Raw genomic sequence first — 16096 nt, forward strand, 5'->3', positions numbered from 1 at the left:
CTTCCACTCTCCCTAAAAATCAATGGAAAAATATCCTCGGGTGAGGATTAACAAAATAAATAAATAAATAAATAATTTTAACTTATGTCTACAGCTTCAGAAAATATGAGGTACAAAAAACAACAACCCCAACTTAGAAATTATTAGTCCCAACCCTTCATTCTATCAGTTCAAAGACAAGTTCAGAAAGGTTATATAGTAGATTGGTTGGAAACTGGGACAGAACCCAGGTTATCTGACTCCAACCAAGTTTTCTATTACACTACATGGGAGTGGAAGGGGAAAACAGAAGAGAGGGAAATCTTCTGAAATGGTTAAAAAGGTAGGTTCTGGGCACCCCCTCCCCTGCTATTTAAATTCATATTTGGCCTTTTACAATAATTTCACATCTCATACTATTTTCACTTTCCACATAACTTTTCAAGCCCTAACTACTATCTCCCAAAAGTTAACATTCTTACAAAGAAGGATGAATGGGGGAAAGTCTATTTTTCCTAGCTGCCAGCCCATCAAAGTTGCAGCTACTAATCAATGTGGTGGCAATTTATATCCAGGTTTCTAATAAGGACAGTTTTGATTAACTTTCCTCCCACCTTGCTATAGTTCAAGAATTACTCTCCAGAGTGAAATCCCCGATGTCTGATCAGGCCTGAATTACTTTTGAATGTCTTCTTACATTCCTTACATTCATATTCTTTCCTTCCAGTATGAATTTTTAGGTGCTCTACAAGGATTGAGCTTCTACTAAAGGTTGCTCCACAATAGTCACATTCATAGGGTTTCTCTCCAGTATGAGTTCGATAATGTTCATTAAGAGATGAGCTCTGACTGAAGGATTTTCCACATTCTTTACATTTATAAGGTTTCACACCAGTATGAATTCGCTGATGACGACTAAGGAGAGAATGGGTAGGGAAGGCTTTCTCACACTGACTACATTTGTAGGGTTTTTCTCCTGAATGAAGTCGCTGATGATAAATTACAGATGTAAAATGGCTGAAAGTCATTCCACAATCATTACATAGGTATGGTTTTTCTCCAGTATGAATTCTCTGATGTCGGGTAAGGCAAGAATTCTGTCTAAAGGCTTTTCCACATTCAGTACATTTATAGGGTTTCTCTCCAGTATGAATTCTCTGATGCTTGGAAAGGGATGAGCTATGACTAAAGGATTTGCCACAGTCGTTACATGTATAGGGTTTTTCTCCAGTATGAATTCGCTGATGTTGAATAAGAGATGAATTGTCACTAAAGGGTCTCCCACATTCTTTACATTTATAGGGTTTTTCTCCTGTATGAATTCGCTGATGTTTAATGAGGTGGGCAGTTAGGGTGAAACCTTTTCCACAATCATCACATTTGAAGGGTTTCTCTCCACTATGAGCTCTACGACGGGGTGTGAAGGATGCACTCTTACTGAAAGCTTTCCCACAATCATTGCACATAGAGGGTTTTCCACCAAGGTAAAGTCTCTGCTGTTTGGACAGTGTGGTACTATAATCAAAGGATTTTCCACATCTGCTACATTTAGGGGATTTTTCTCCAGTCTCTGTTCCCTCATCTTTATTCGAGGTTGTATCCTGATATTTACTTTTCCGACATTTCTCACATATAGGGGTTTTTCTTCTCTTAACAAGGGATAAGCTTTGAGTGAAGTCTATCCCACAGTTACTGCACTTCTGGGGCTTGGTACCCATATAAATTTTCGGATGTTTCTGATGTTTAGTAAGAGATGAAGAGTGACTTAAGACTTTCCTGCCTTCCTTACGTTTTCGTGGCTTCTCTCCAGTGTGCTCTTTGCGGTTCATAACAAGGTCTGAATGAAAACTAAAGCGTTTCTTGCATTCATTATACTTCCGAGATTTCTTCCGTAAGTAGACTCTCAGATGCTTAACTAAATCCGAAGTTTCCTTGGCATTACTTGCAGAGGGGCCCTTTTCTGAGTCAAATTCCTCACCCTTACTGCCTCTCCCATGAGTTTTCTTTTGTGTGCCTGCTACTTGCGAACATTCCTTATTGCTACGGCCCTTCTCTAATCTCCCGCGTTTGGAGGATTCTCCCATCAAGCCATAATCACCACACATTAAGTACCTATCTATTGTTTTTTCTAAAGTCGATTCGTCCATAAGAACATCTTGATTTTGAACAGATTCCTTCAATTCACCTCTAGGTTCACACTCTAAAAGAAATAACACAGAATATTTCCTGTTTGCAATAAAGGAAGGTGCTGTATTTGGGACTAAAATAGGAATAGGGGCAGTAATGACTACGAGGATTATGACTTGGACAATTCTCAAATACACTCTATAAAACAAGGAATGGAAAGTGATATAAAGAAAATAGGTAAACATAGGGGTTAGGAAAAATATTGAGGAAGATTAAAAGTTTGTGCTTTATCATTAGAAATGCAAGTTTTAACCTCCATTTCAAATTTTGAAAACAGGCTCAAACTTATTCTTCCTGTACCCAATATTCCTTTTTCAAACAACTAATAATATTAGTGCAAACATTTATTGAATACTTACCAAATGCCAGGCCAAATTTCACTTTACTTGTATTTCACTTAATCTTCACAACAGCTCTATGAAATAAACCCTATTATTATCCCTGTCTTGTGAATGTGACAAGTAGGTACATAGAATGTAAGTAGCTTGCCCAAGGCCACATGTATTATAAATGGCCGTGCCAGATTTTTAACCTAGTCTGACACTAAAGCCCAGGCTTTTGATCCCTATACTATATTGTTTCTTCTCAAAGCAGTCAAATAGTACTAAGTTTATAGATATGCTATGCAATAACACCTATGCTAGACTTTCAAAGGTAACCACAATCTGGCCCTATCAACCTATGGATACTTTAATCAGGCATCCCTTTACTGTCCCTAATATACTACAGCACTTTCAATCCTATTCTTTTATTTTTTTAAAGAAATTTTACTGATTTTTAAAGAGAGAGGAAGGAAGAAGAAGAGAAAGAGAGAGAGAGAAACATCGATGTGAGAGGGAAACAATGATCAGCTGCCTCGTGCACACTCCCTACTGGGGATGGAGCCACAACGCAGGCATGTATCCTGATCGGGAATTGAACAGGTAACCTTTTATGTATGGGATGATGCCCAGCCAACTGAACCACACCAGCTAGGGCTCAATTCTATTCTTTTAGTGTTAACACTTCACACTACTTAGAATGTAATTCCACAGTACCTTCACTCCCACAAATATATAAATTTGACAGGGCCTAGGGTTCAAGTTGCACAATCTCCACAGGGCCTTTTCTAGTACTATACTCTTTATACCCTTCTCCAAACTTTGAATTCACTTATTAACCATATCATCATCCTGACTCTTAAGATTACATTGTCACTTTTATAAAATTGTAAACAGAAAACTATAAAACACAAAATTCTACTACCCAGAAATTAACTATTATTAATAACTGTGTATTTTCTTCTAGATATTGCTCTATATTTTATTTTATTTTTTTTCTCTATATTTTAGATAGAAAAAATATGCATAATATATAGGCTTACTTTTCTTATTCAAAATTCTTTCCCATCTCATTGGTCAGTCTTCATAAAAATAATTTTAATCAGTTACATAACAACTAATTCTATATTATTATATTTATGTGTTAATATAACATATATTAGCTTAACTTTGAATGTTTATCAAATGATTAATATTTCCTCAAAAGAGGAGTCATAAAAATAGAATTATTGAACTAAAGGGTAGAAAAGTTGTATCACATGAAGCATGACAAGCAGAAGTACCTGAGTACTCATCTCCAGTCATATGATCTTTCTTAAATCTTTGTGAATATGATTTATAAAAAATAGTATCGCTGCTTTAAACGTGTATTTCATTGTTGCTCAGTTGGTTGGGCATTGTACTGTGCAGAGGGGTTAAAGGTTTATTCCCAGTCAGGTCACATGCCCAGGTTGGTGGCTTGATCTAAGGTAGGGGGTGTGCAGGAGGCAGCCAATTGATGTTTTGCTCTCACATTGATGTTTCTCTCTCTCTCTCTCCCTGTCTCCCTTCCTCTCTCTCCAAAAATCAATTTTAAAAAATCTTAAAAAGAAAAATATGCATATTTCATTCTTTTTTTTAAAATATATATTTTATTGATTTTTTACAGAGAGGAAGGGAGAGAGATAGAGAGTTAGAAACATCGATGAGAGAGAAACATCGATCAGCCGCCTCCCGCACACCTCCCACTGGGGATGTGCCCGCAACCCAGGCACATGCCCCTGACCGGAACCGAACCTAGGCCCCCTCAGTCCGCAGGCCGACACTCTATCCACTGAGCCAAACCGGTTTCGGCACATATTTCATTCTTGAGCATTATTTTCATGTCCATAGCTATTTAAATTTTAATTTTCTCGGTTATTTTTAATTTTATCAGCTATCTGCTCAAATTCTTTGCCCATATTTCTAATAGACTTGGTGTTTCTTATTGTTTTACATGAGTTTTTAATAAATTATGGCTATTGACTCTGCTTTGCCTGTCAAAAACTTTTTTCCTCCGGTCTGTTATAAAATGACTTTTAGACAAGTTGTACATCTAAATGATGCTTCTTTTATATAAGAGTGAAGGACATATATTTGTACCAATATAGACTTTTACCTGCTAGATTTTTAGAATACAAAACATTTTTAGAATCCATTTTTGGAATTACTCTCCCAAATGCTACTTAAACATAAGGCAATTGCTGTCCTTATGGAAACAGCCAATAGGTTGTCTAAAATGAATGGTTAAGAAGATGGAATAGCGCAAAGTGAATCTTTTTTTTCCTTTAAAATAAACTAAGGTATTGATATATAAATAATTATTTTTTAAATGTAAAATGGGATTATACTATACATGATGTCCTCTGGATAAATTCACATTGATCCTTCAAGATTCAATTCAGCCCTAACCGGTTTGGCTCAGTGGATAGAGCGTCGGCCTGCGGACTGAAGGGTCCCAGGTTCGATTCCGGTCAAGGGCATGTACCTTGATTGCGGGCACATCCCCAGTGGGGGGTGTGCAGGAGGCAGCTGATCGATGTTTCTCTCTCATCGATGTTTCTAACTCTTTGTCCCTCTCCCTTCCTCTCTGTAAAAAATCAATAAAATATATTTTTTTAAAAAAGATTCCATTCAAATGTTAATTAAGCTGTTGCTCCTAATATTTTTCCACTGTTCCTTATACTTGCCATTATAGCATAAATCCCATTACGAACAGTTTTTGTTTTGCTATCTGTATCTGTGGTGTCCATAAAAATGCCCTTTTCAGATCTTTTCTGTGGCACTTAACTGGCAGCTAACAACAGCTGCTGCTGCTCTATGAATCCACCATGGCATTCGTGCCTCGGCCACTTTCCCACAGCTGGTCACAGTCGATGACAAGTAGAGCAGGGATACTCAGGTCCATTTCTGTGAGACATAGGACTCTGAGAGGAGACTTGCCAAAACCTCCTTAAACTGCATTTTAGTCTCAGACTCTTCCTACCCACTCTTCCTTCCCTCTCCTTCCCAGGTGTTATACCTACATCACGCTCTGACCTCACTCCCAGCCTCTTCCAGAGCCTGCCCCGTTTTTCACTGCAATTTTTCCTAATAAGTCTCTGGCAAGGCTAATCATGTCTTGGCATCTACTTCTCAGAGAACCCAAACTAACAGTCTGTTAAAATGAACATTCCAGGAAGACAACGTGTATATTCTAATCATCATTCTATGTTAATTTAGCAAGATGGCCCACCCAACATTTCAAAAGGTCTTCCCAAATGACTTGGCAAGCAATTGTTTTAATTTCCTCGTCTACTTTTCACCAACTCACCTGGTATGGAGCCTTTTGAGACTTCTTTTTCCAGAAGCCCTGGTTCAACCCACGGTAGCTGGGAAATCACATCTAATTTGGTAACTGGAAAGCCTGCTCATAGAGGAAAAAAAACCAACATGAAAAATGTCTGTTTTCCATAGAACAAAGTCAGTCAGCATTCACACATAGAGTCTGGTTCTCCAGGGAAGAGAAGATACTGTCAAATACAGACAGCAATACTGAAATTTGAAGAGAACATGGGGGAGGTTTGGTCTTGATGAGGGCAAAATGATTCTCAACATTTCCAATTCAATGAAGCAAAGACTCTTTTTTGGAGATAACTCGGCGGAAAAGTACATTTTCGGGACCCATTTTTAGGATTAATCATATCATTCCTGCATGCCCAGCCAAAACAGTAGCAATTGTCTTTTTTCAAAAATAGTGGCCAAAAAGATACCCAGGTTTGATGCTAAATCATAAAGAGAAGGTGTCTTTACCCAGAAATTCTAGGTGCCTACAGTTCTCCAGTAGCACTTCCTTGTATATCTCCTTTTGAAAAGGTTCCAGCTTCCTCCACTCTCCTCTGGAAAAATTCACAGCTATATCCTTGAATGTCATGGGTTCCTAGAACACCAAACACAGTCTTTTTGCATTGGATTATTCCTAAATAGATCCTAAGATTTCAGAAAATATAAACTATTAGTTTTGGTAGTATTTAAATTTCTAAGGATTCCAAAGCAAGCTATCAATACTTAACCTATTTCTTTCTTATCGTACTACACTGGCTAAAATATTCAGAAAATACTCATTAACAGCAGTAAGTTTAAAACATCCTTATCTTTTTGTGGGCATTGTAAGAGCTGCTTTTGATTTTCCAGCTGGGGATGTTTTTTATCATGTTAGGAAATACATTTCTATTTTCACCTGGCTAATTGTATCAGGAATAACTGTTAAATTTTAGCAAATATTTGTTTTTATTAGAGTCAACCTTGTGACAAATTCTCCAGACTGAAAAAAAAAAAAATAGAATGTGAAGAATAACTTTGAAGAATGACAACAGGAGACTGTCTTACTTATTCTATCTAGTATTTTTATACCACTCAGTAGGAGGTCAGTAAGTATTCACTTAAGAATGAAAACCAGTGAAAGGAAACTTACCCCGGACTCAGTATTTGGAAGGACAGAAACCGTTGTATCTTCTTCAGGGTTCTCCTCTTGGGAAAGAACAGAATCTTGAGAAACTGGAAGGGAAGAAAAAAATACAGTCCAGGCTTTCAAATGAATTCCTCAGACTAGAAATTCCTATATATGTCTCTGGAGAAAAAGGTCATAAGAAACAGAAAAAGTTTTCTCCTACTCTTTAAAACAGAAAGGAGAGCCATAGATATAGATTCCCATTAAAACCCAAGCTTACCCCCTTACCCTTTCAATTCCTAAGATCACACAAAAACTGATTTCATTCATTCTATACACCCACAGTTTAATGTATTCAGTTTGCATAATTTAAAATATTTATAAGATGCATTAAGGTAAAACCACATATTATGTATTAATTTGTTTTCTTCATAGTCCTTCCCTTGCACAAGAGTCACTCATTAAATGAAAGCACCAAGCTGGTCTCAAGAACTGACTCCAGCTCTGAAATCACCATCAGATTCCTAAAGACAGAATCAGGAATTTGAACCTATGAACTGAATGTGTTAAATACCCCAAGATGTAGCCCTAGTTTGGCTCCGTAGATAGAGTGTCAGCCTGAGGACTGAAGTGTCCCGGGTTCTATTACGGCCAAGGGAATATGCCCCGGGTTGTGGGCTCGCTTCCCAGTAAGGGGTGTGCAGGAGGCAGCTGATCAATGATTCTCTCTCATCATTGATGTTTCTAGCTCTCTCCCTCTCCCTTCTTCTCTGAAATCAATAAAAATATAAAATACCCCCAAGATATTAACAGCTTCTAATAAGGGCAAAGTGGCTTTTCTTTTAAATCATATTTTACTTTCTTATGAAAAGTATTTTAGGCAGTTTATTGATTAGATAATCAATGGAAGTTAGGAATCAGAATTATGCAATCAAAGAGAAAAAAGGGATTGTTATAAGGAAACTGCTCATTCATGAATTGAATGCTAGAGCAATCAATTCATGAACTTCTTGATTGCAGGGGCCTCTACACAGAGGCCCCAGTTTTGTGGAAGCACCGGTTGCAGTGACAGACAAGTCGGAGAGGAGTCAGGAAGCCCAAATTTTGGATACACCAATGAGTTGTGTGACCACAAATTAAGTCTGTGGAGATAAACACCCATCTATCTCAGAACTCCTGCTAGAATACAAACTGTCACGCATATGTACTGAGAGCCTTATGGTAAATAATATACATAAATATTTGGAATATTTGTAGCATATAGAGGGATTTTATACAAGTTGAACCACATGCTCTCAAAAGGGCTAGCCACCCTAGAAGTCTTTTCACCAATATTTTACAATGATGTAATCATGTTGTAATTCATAGTGTACACTGTATACACTAGTATATGTGTAATAATGTAATTATGAAAATGTCAGCTGTTCCGGAAGGCTATGGAATTGTACTATCCAATAGGGTAGTTGCTGGCCACATATGGCTATTTGAGTTTAAATTTAATTAAAAACTCAATTCCTTATTTGCACCAGCTTGAAGTGCAAAAACAGTGCAGAACACACTTCCATCATCACAGATATTGGGCAGCCCCATTCTAGGAATGTGCTGCTGCACACACTGGAGTTAGAAGTTAAGGCCTGGCTGGCTGATATGGTTGTGACTCCAAACATTTCCAGGTAAAGTTTTTCTCTCCTGCGTTCTAAAGTCCCCTCTTGCTCAAGGGAAAGAACTTACTATTTCTTGAGCATCCACCATGTATTATACTTGCCTTATTTATTCCTCACAACACTATAGATAAGATGGGGTCCCCTTGTTACAGCTAAAAGAATTTAAAGTTCTGAGAGGTTATGTAGCTTCCCCAAGATCACACAGTAAAAGATAGGGAATTCAAACCCAATCCCACCTCCAAACTTTGTCTTATATTAGCCTCCTCTTTAGCAATATATTGTTATCTTTTGGGGAGTTCACTCTCATACGCTAAGTGAGATCTTTCCCACTTCCTCCCTCCATCTATAAATCTCACCTTCCTTTCCTTCAAGCGTTCGGGTCAAATCCTCTATTAAGGTCACCACTTTCTCACTATTCTCAGGACGTTGTGATTTTACCCAAATCCTGATCTCCCCGGGCAAAATGGACAGGAATTGCTCAAACACCAAAAGCTCTAAAATCTGTTCTTTCGTGTGGATGTCTGGTCTCAGCCACTGAAGGCAGAGCTCCCAGAGCCGATTCAGGGCTTTTCTGGGTCCAGCCTCTTCGGAGTAACAAAACCACCGGAACCTCTGTCTGAGAGACTCTGGGTCAGGAGTGTTTCCTCCCAGGATAGCTTCTTCCTCCCCAGGTGTATCCATTCTCAGGTGCTTGTTTTGTTCATTTGAAGCCAGAGTGTGAGGCTCTGAGGAGATGGCCGTCATCTTGTTCACGGGTATTACCGCTTGCCGTCTGTATCACCAGCAGGAACTCAGTCCCCTTAGACTCTAATTGGATATCAGTACAGTCCACCAACAGGCACTATAAATAGCAAATATCAAGGATTTAGTTTATGGTCTTGTAGGAACTGTCAAGAAATATAAAATATTAAATAAGTGAAACGAATCATTAATCCTAAAAACATTGTTCTTGGTTTGGTTCATAGATATAGATATATAGATATAGTTATACAGGTATATATTCTCAGAGGCCTAAGACAGCCTTGCCCAGCTACTATATTAAAAGTATAATTTTCTTTGTAGGTGAAAAGCCGAGGAGTTACTTAAGGGTAATTAAAGGTCCCCTCGAGAAAAACAGTTTCTTCAGATTCAATATTGCTCATAAGCAAAAGTGATCAAGAAAAGGCTCAGGGCTACAGGAAGAAACAGTCGAAAACCTATTCATCAACTCCTGCCCTCTTTCAGGGAATGGCCACACATTTCCACCAGTTGCTCAACTCAGAAGCCTGATTTCATATTTGCCTATCAAATTTCTCACATAATCAATATCCCAATTCTAGCAGCTTTAATTCCTAAGAACCTCACCATTCTATCCTACTCAAACTACCTAAGGAGAGGCTTCTCCAATCCAGTATCACACTGTAGCCTAAGCAACATAAGATCCCTCCCCAACTGTCTCCAGATAAAATAAAAACGCAGAGGTCAGGCATGATGATCTAGAGACCCTGTCCGCATGACCTCGCCTCTTGAGCTCTACCTCGTGCCCTTGATGGACACTGCAAGAAAAAAAAAAAAAGTATCTCCTCCCACCAAAAAAAAAAAAAAAAAAAAAAGCACCTCCCCATTCCCAGACACACTATCCCCTTCTATCCTTTGCACTAGCGCCATTCCTTCTCCTTGGAATGCTCTCTTCTTTCCCTCTGCAAGCAAAGGTTTTCCATTCTTTAAAACTGTCACCTTTCTATCCTTTCATCTGTCCCCTCTGGGTGAAGCTTTCTCTGAACCACAGGTGCTTTTCTGCAGAGCCTGTCCGGTGCGGCATGCATTCTTTTCATTCTACAAAGAACGGATCGTCAATGAGCTGGGAACGGGGCGCTCGGGAGGCAGGCATGATAGGTCACACAGGGTCCCCGCCCCCACAGAGCACCCAGCCTGAGATGTGCTACCGCGCAGCCAGTGCCAGAACACTCTCCTCCTACTGCAACTATGGTACCAGCAATTACCCACCTCCGAGCACACAACCCGGCACACGGTACGTATGACGTCACTTATTCCTCGGCCAAATATTAGATGCCTACCACGAACCCAGCGCCTTGCTGGGCATCTGGGGCTCTGCGGCGACTAAGACACTCCTCTAGGTCCCCAGGGAGCTTACAACAGAAGCATCGAGAAAATGTGACGCAGGCAGAAATAAGTTCTCCAATGGGGGTGGTGGTGGGGAGGGGGAACAGGTGGGGGTTTGCCTCACAGGGAGCCTTGGCAACGCTGAAGACATGTTGGTTGGCACGACTGGGGAGGAGGGATGCTACAGGTACCTAGCGGGTAGAGCCGGGGATGCTGCTAAACATCCTGCCATACAAGAGACAGCCGTCCTCCCCCCACGCACACATAACAAGGAATCTGCCCGCTGAAAATGCAAAAGTACCTAAATTGCTAGACCCCGGGGGCAGGGAGGGGATGGGGAGAGCTCGGTAATTTAGGAGGGTGGCCACCTCCCACCGGAGCTGCGGGATTGGGAGCGCAATATCCCAATATCCCTCGGCACCCACCCCTACCCAAGTGCATCCTCGGAGCCGGCGACCTGGTGGTGGCCCCCAAATGAGGGGCCCTGGGCAAGCACTACCTGCATCAGGACCAGCAGCCAGGACCAGCGCTACCGCAATGAGCTTCCAGAAGCTGGTCCTGCAGTAGCTGCGCGCGCAAGCCGGCGGGGGACCACTGCGCCTGCGCACGGGCGCAGAACTACGATTCCCGGGGTGCGCTCCTCTCGCTGTGCGAAGCCCTGCGCTTTCCATAGGCTCCCACCCGGGCCTGTTGCGCGCGATCATTGGGAAGCGGCCGGTGGGCTCGGCCACAGAATTATTGCTGCGCCAGAGGCCTAAAGGCCTAGAACATTCTGAGGTTTTCAGATCTATGATGTTCTATCTCCTTGGTAACCTCAAACCGTGTCGCCCCCCTCCCCTCCCTATCCATCCCAAATCGAGGCTGGGAAAACCCACCGCAGAAGCGTATTAGTGATGCATTCAATGCAAGCCATGATTCATGCTGCAACTTGAATTAAACAAACATTATTTTTATGACTTTCAACCTGCCACCATGGTCCAAAACACCATCATGCTTCGCCTGAATTATTGCAATGGCTTCTTGATTTCACTCTTCTTCACAACACAGCCAAAGAGATGCTTAAAAAACGTAACACAGAGTATGCCCCTCCTCTGCCTGAAACCCTGCAAAGGCTTCCCATTTCACTAAGAGTAAAAAAATCATATTTTTACGGAGGCCTATAAGGCCCATGGAATCCGGCCACCCATGACTTCCCTGACATCTTCCCCCACTTCCCTGCTCCAGTCACAATGGCCTCCTCATTCTCCTCTCCTCTCCCTCCAACCTGCCTGGCACTCCTGGCTGACATGCTACTCACAGAGGTAGCAGTATGTTTCACTCTGCTGATCCTTCCTATCTTCTCAGTGACGACCTCCCACCACTATCCTTATATTGCAACCCCACCCCTTCCCACTCCTGCTTCCCCTGCTAACAGATCATATACTAGTAATTGTCTTATTTGTTTACTACTCATTGTCTGTCTTCTTCACTAGAATTGTTACAGAAAACCAGAGAAGAACCAAGCAACGCTTAGAGAGAGGGAGTTACATTTATTATTATTACGGGTGGGCCCAGAGGAAAATGTCTCTCAAATTCTGGGCGAAATCACACAGGAAGTTTCATGTATTTATACCATCTTATCCTCTTTGTCTCCCAAATATGGGGTTCTGTTCCAGTCCCCTTTGCAAGTTCTTAAAGAGCTCCTATGTGCTGGCGCTTTGAGACCTCGACCAAAGGCTTGGCCTGACGCCAGCACTGATAACTTCGTCTGGAGAAGGTTTAACTCCCTCTCTGAAATGGGAGTAGTCTTATTTTCCTTATTATTTAAGCCAGCAAGCATTTACAGAAGCCAGAAATAGCAGGGTTAAAATTTCAAACAGTTTTTATATAAGATGGATGCTTCAGAATATCAGTTCCACAAAATAAGGATTTTTATCTGGTTTGTTCCATGGAAGTACAATCCCCCTAGTCCAAGCAGTGCCTGACACATAGTAGGTGCTGAATAAATATTTGGTGACTTTCTGGGCACTTGTATGAATTACTAAGGGCATAGCCAAAAGTTCCTCTGAGGAACTCTAGAGGATTATTTGGAGGGTCCTAATAACTAGATGGCTTTTGGAAGGGTGGAATGAGGAAAAAAAGATTGAAGGAGCAGGATGGGACAGACCAAGCTCAACTAAATGAAGCTGCTGGGTTTGTTTCAAAGGCAGCAAGGCAAGCTGTGGAGGCAGGGCTGCCTCAGTCAAGAAGCAGCTACACCAGTCACAGGTCTGAATGCATATTCTTCTCCACCTACCTCAGCTTGGGTGGCTGAAAATGGAGGGACATCAACGAGTAGCTGGGAAAAGTAGAGGAACATGGAATGAAATCGGCTCATTAGTTTAACTGGGCAGGTCAGAGAAACAGTCATGGTTCTCAAACTTCAGTGTACCTTTCAATTACATGGTATTCTTCATTTGAATACAAATTTTGAGACCCTCCTCCCATACAACCTGTTGCAGGTGATCCTTGATTACACTTTGAGACACACTGCATTAGTTGAAATATTCTGTAATTAAATGATGCACTACATATGAATAAATTACCAGGAAAGAATGAACCCTTCTTGGAACTGGTGGCCAAACTGTACATTTTTATTCAAAGCAACCATCATGGTAAAGAGTGGTGGATTGTGCATCAATAAAGAAAGAGGAAACGACAAACAAATCAATAAGCTGGTGGGATCTCTAACCAGGATAAATAGACTTAGGAATACTTTAAGCAAATAAATGGGCTTCTTGCTTGTTTGTTGTTGGGTTTTTGTTTGTTTGTTTTTTTTCTAGCGGTTTTGGCTTCAGTACGGAAAATAGATTGGAAAGAGGTAAGGCTGGAGACAAAGTTGATGCACTATGTGGCAAATTATTTTTTGTAAAGATAGCTGCACCGATATATCCATATCCCATCTGGATATATATTCTTACAATGTGATGTTAAAGTCCTTCCATTGAGAGGCGGTATCGATGTTTCCTCCCCCTTGATCCTGGGCTGACCTCTGTAACTACCTGAGCCAATAGAATGCAATAGAAGTGACACTGCCTGGCTTCTAAGACTGGGGATATCCATGTAACTAGCATCCAGCATCCCAGAAGCCCCACTTGCTCTTTACTCTCTTTCAGTCATCTCCCAAGGGTGGCTGAAACAGAGCAGAATGGTTTTGTTTTCATACCCTAGAATCTAGAGTCTACATAACGTGAATCATATATCTACTCTTTGTATATAGCTTCTTTCATTCACATTATATCTGTGAGATTTATCAGTATGTTGCATGTGATTATAAATCAATGAAAATCATTTTTGTTTTCATTGCTGCACAGTATTCCCCTGTGGCCTGTTATTTCTATTAAAATTTCTCTTATTCACAATTCCTTGCCCAGCTTCTGCTCCCCTATACACAGGTGGGGAGGAAGTGTGCGTGTGTGTGTGTGTGTGTGTGTGTGTGTGTGTGTGTGTGTGTGTGTGAGTGAAGGGGCCAATCTGTCTAGTTTTCCTGCCTTTCTTCAAGAATCACCCACTTTAGCCCTAACTGGTTTGGCTCAGTGGATAGAGCGTCAGCCTGCAGACTGAAGGGTCCCAGGTTCGATTCTGGTCAAGGACATGTACCTTGGTTGCAGGCACATCCCCAGCGGGAGGTGTGCAGGAGGCAGCTGATCAATGTTTCTCTCTCATCGATGTTTCTAACTCTCTATCCCTTTCCCTTCCTCTCTGTAAAAAATCAATAACCCACTTTAAAACAAACTGAAGAGCCAAGGTCCTGCCTGCTCCTCCTCACCCATGTTGTACAGAAATGACACGCAGGGCAGGGAAGGATCCTGCCCAAGGTTACTCGGCTCGTAAATTGGCAGCTAACTAGCTTTGAGGAGAAGCCTTCTAGGAGGGGGAAGCATATCTTCCCCCATAGTTGGAGGGAGGAGGACAGCCTAGGAGTTCAGGAGAGGAGTTTTAAAAGTTGTTGTTTAAATGCCAAACTCTATCCAAAAGAAATATTACAGATGAAAGAGGAGTTTTCCTGACTGAAGCCCTGTGTTTCCCACCAGGCAGCCTTGGAGATGTCTCCTTAGGACCCTGAAGGCTTCTGAACTCCTACAGTTTGAGTTGCCTCAAGGACACCAAGTCCCCACCTCCTAGTGCCTCTGGCCCTGGCTCAGCTGAGACCACCAAGTATGTAATGAGGGGGTAGGGATGGGCAAAAATGGGTGAAGGTGGTCAAAAGGCACAAACTCCCATTTATGAGATACTAGAGACCCAGTGCATGAAATTTGTGCGGGGGGAGGGGGTGTCCCTCAGCCCAGCCTGCACCCTCTCCAATCCAGGACTCCTCAGAGGATGTCCGACTGCCAGGATCGGGCCTAAACTGGCGGTCGGTCATCCCTCTCACAATCCAGGACCGCTGGCTTCTAACCACTCACCTGCCTGCCTGCCTGATCGCCCCTAACTGCCCCTGCTTGCCGGCCTGGGTGCCCCCTAACTGCCCCCCCCCCTGCTGGCCTGGTCACCCCCTAACTGCTCCCTGCTGGCCTGATTGCCCCTAACCGCCTCTGCCTCGGCCCCCGCCACCGTGACTTTGTCTGGAAGGAAGTCAGATATCCGGAAGATGTCTGGTAAACCCAGTCTAATTAGCGTATTACCCTTTTATTAGTATAGATTACTATAATCTATAACCTGGGGATGTAATGGACAGCATGGTGACTATAGTTAGTACTGGATTATATGAAAGTTACTAATGTTACTGGAAAGGAGACCTGGCCCTTAGCGGGTCTGCCTAGGGCCAGCTGGTAGTGTGTGGGTTCTTGACTGCATGCAGGGAACATTTCACAACACAAGTGCAGGTGAATTTTAGAGGATGTTTTTAAAGCTGAGACAGTAAAACAAGAAAGGGCTGGGGAAATGAGCCTGGCTGGTCTGCTTTGGCTCACTGAGTCAGAGAAAACGGGCCTTGGGGACAGGTTCAGGGGGGTTTTCTGGGGCGAACTGCCACTGCCCATTGCTGCCCTGGCTGCAAGCCTGGTTGGCAAATGGCACTAATTGAATTTCTGCCATCTGTCTCCCTGAGTAGGGCGATTTAAGCTATTACCTGTTGGATGGGAAGAAGTACAAATCATTTACTCTGAAATGTCCCTGGTTTAGGGAAGATAGGATTTACGAGGTGGCCGCAAACTGCTTGGCATTTAGATTTTCTAGATGGCTGCAAACTGCTGTTGAACTATCTGTCTTAGATTCTGTATTCTGCTTGTCCTGGCTTACATCACAAGAAAAAACAAATTGTTAACTATGTGGTGATGGATATTAATTAAACTTATTGTAACTGTTCTGTAACACACACATATATAGTATACCTAAAACTTGTACAATAGTATACATCAATTATGTTTCCATGAAAA

General features: G+C 41.8%; 1 protein-coding gene across 3 annotated transcripts; it reads right to left on the reverse strand.

Annotated features, from left to right (window-relative positions):
* Positions 1 to 11302, reverse strand: ZNF483 (zinc finger protein 483). Of its 3 annotated transcripts, XM_005859754.2 has the most exons (7): positions 11200 to 11302; positions 10314 to 10412; positions 8954 to 9438; positions 6958 to 7040; positions 6297 to 6423; positions 5818 to 5910; positions 1 to 2179 (listed from the first exon to the last, which is right to left on the reverse strand). In XM_005859754.2, the coding sequence occupies exons 3-7, from the start codon at positions 9339 to 9341 to the stop codon at positions 612 to 614; spliced, it is 2259 nt and encodes a 752-aa protein (XP_005859816.1). In that variant the 5' UTR covers positions 9342 to 9438; positions 10314 to 10412; positions 11200 to 11302; the 3' UTR covers positions 1 to 611. The 3 variants fall into 3 exon arrangements, with proteins under 3 accessions (XP_005859816.1, XP_005859815.1, XP_014389878.1); XM_005859753.2 differs by lacking the exon at positions 10314 to 10412; XM_014534392.1 differs by lacking the exons at positions 10314 to 10412; positions 11200 to 11302 and adding an exon at positions 11132 to 11151.
* Positions 11303 to 16096: the final 4794 nt, after the last annotated feature.

Source organism: Myotis brandtii, unplaced genomic scaffold, assembly GCF_000412655.1.
Source record: "Myotis brandtii unplaced genomic scaffold, ASM41265v1 scaffold13, whole genome shotgun sequence".
NCBI classification, from domain to species: Eukaryota; Metazoa; Chordata; class Mammalia; order Chiroptera; family Vespertilionidae; genus Myotis; species Myotis brandtii.

Excerpts from the sequence above, each read along its gene's own strand:
- ZNF483 (XM_005859753.2), bottom strand. The coding sequence starts at position 9,341 with ATGACGGCCATCTCCTCAGAGCCTCACACTCTGGCTTCAAATGAACAA. Across the intron at positions 5,911-6,296 it reads TAGGCACCTAGAATTTCTGG|GCTTTCCAGTTACCAAATTA; the intron begins GTAAAGACACCT and ends CTCTATGAGCAG. Across the intron at positions 2,180-5,817 it reads CTCAAAAGGCTCCATACCAG|AGTGTGAACCTAGAGGTGAA; the intron begins GTGAGTTGGTGA and ends TATTTCTTTTAG.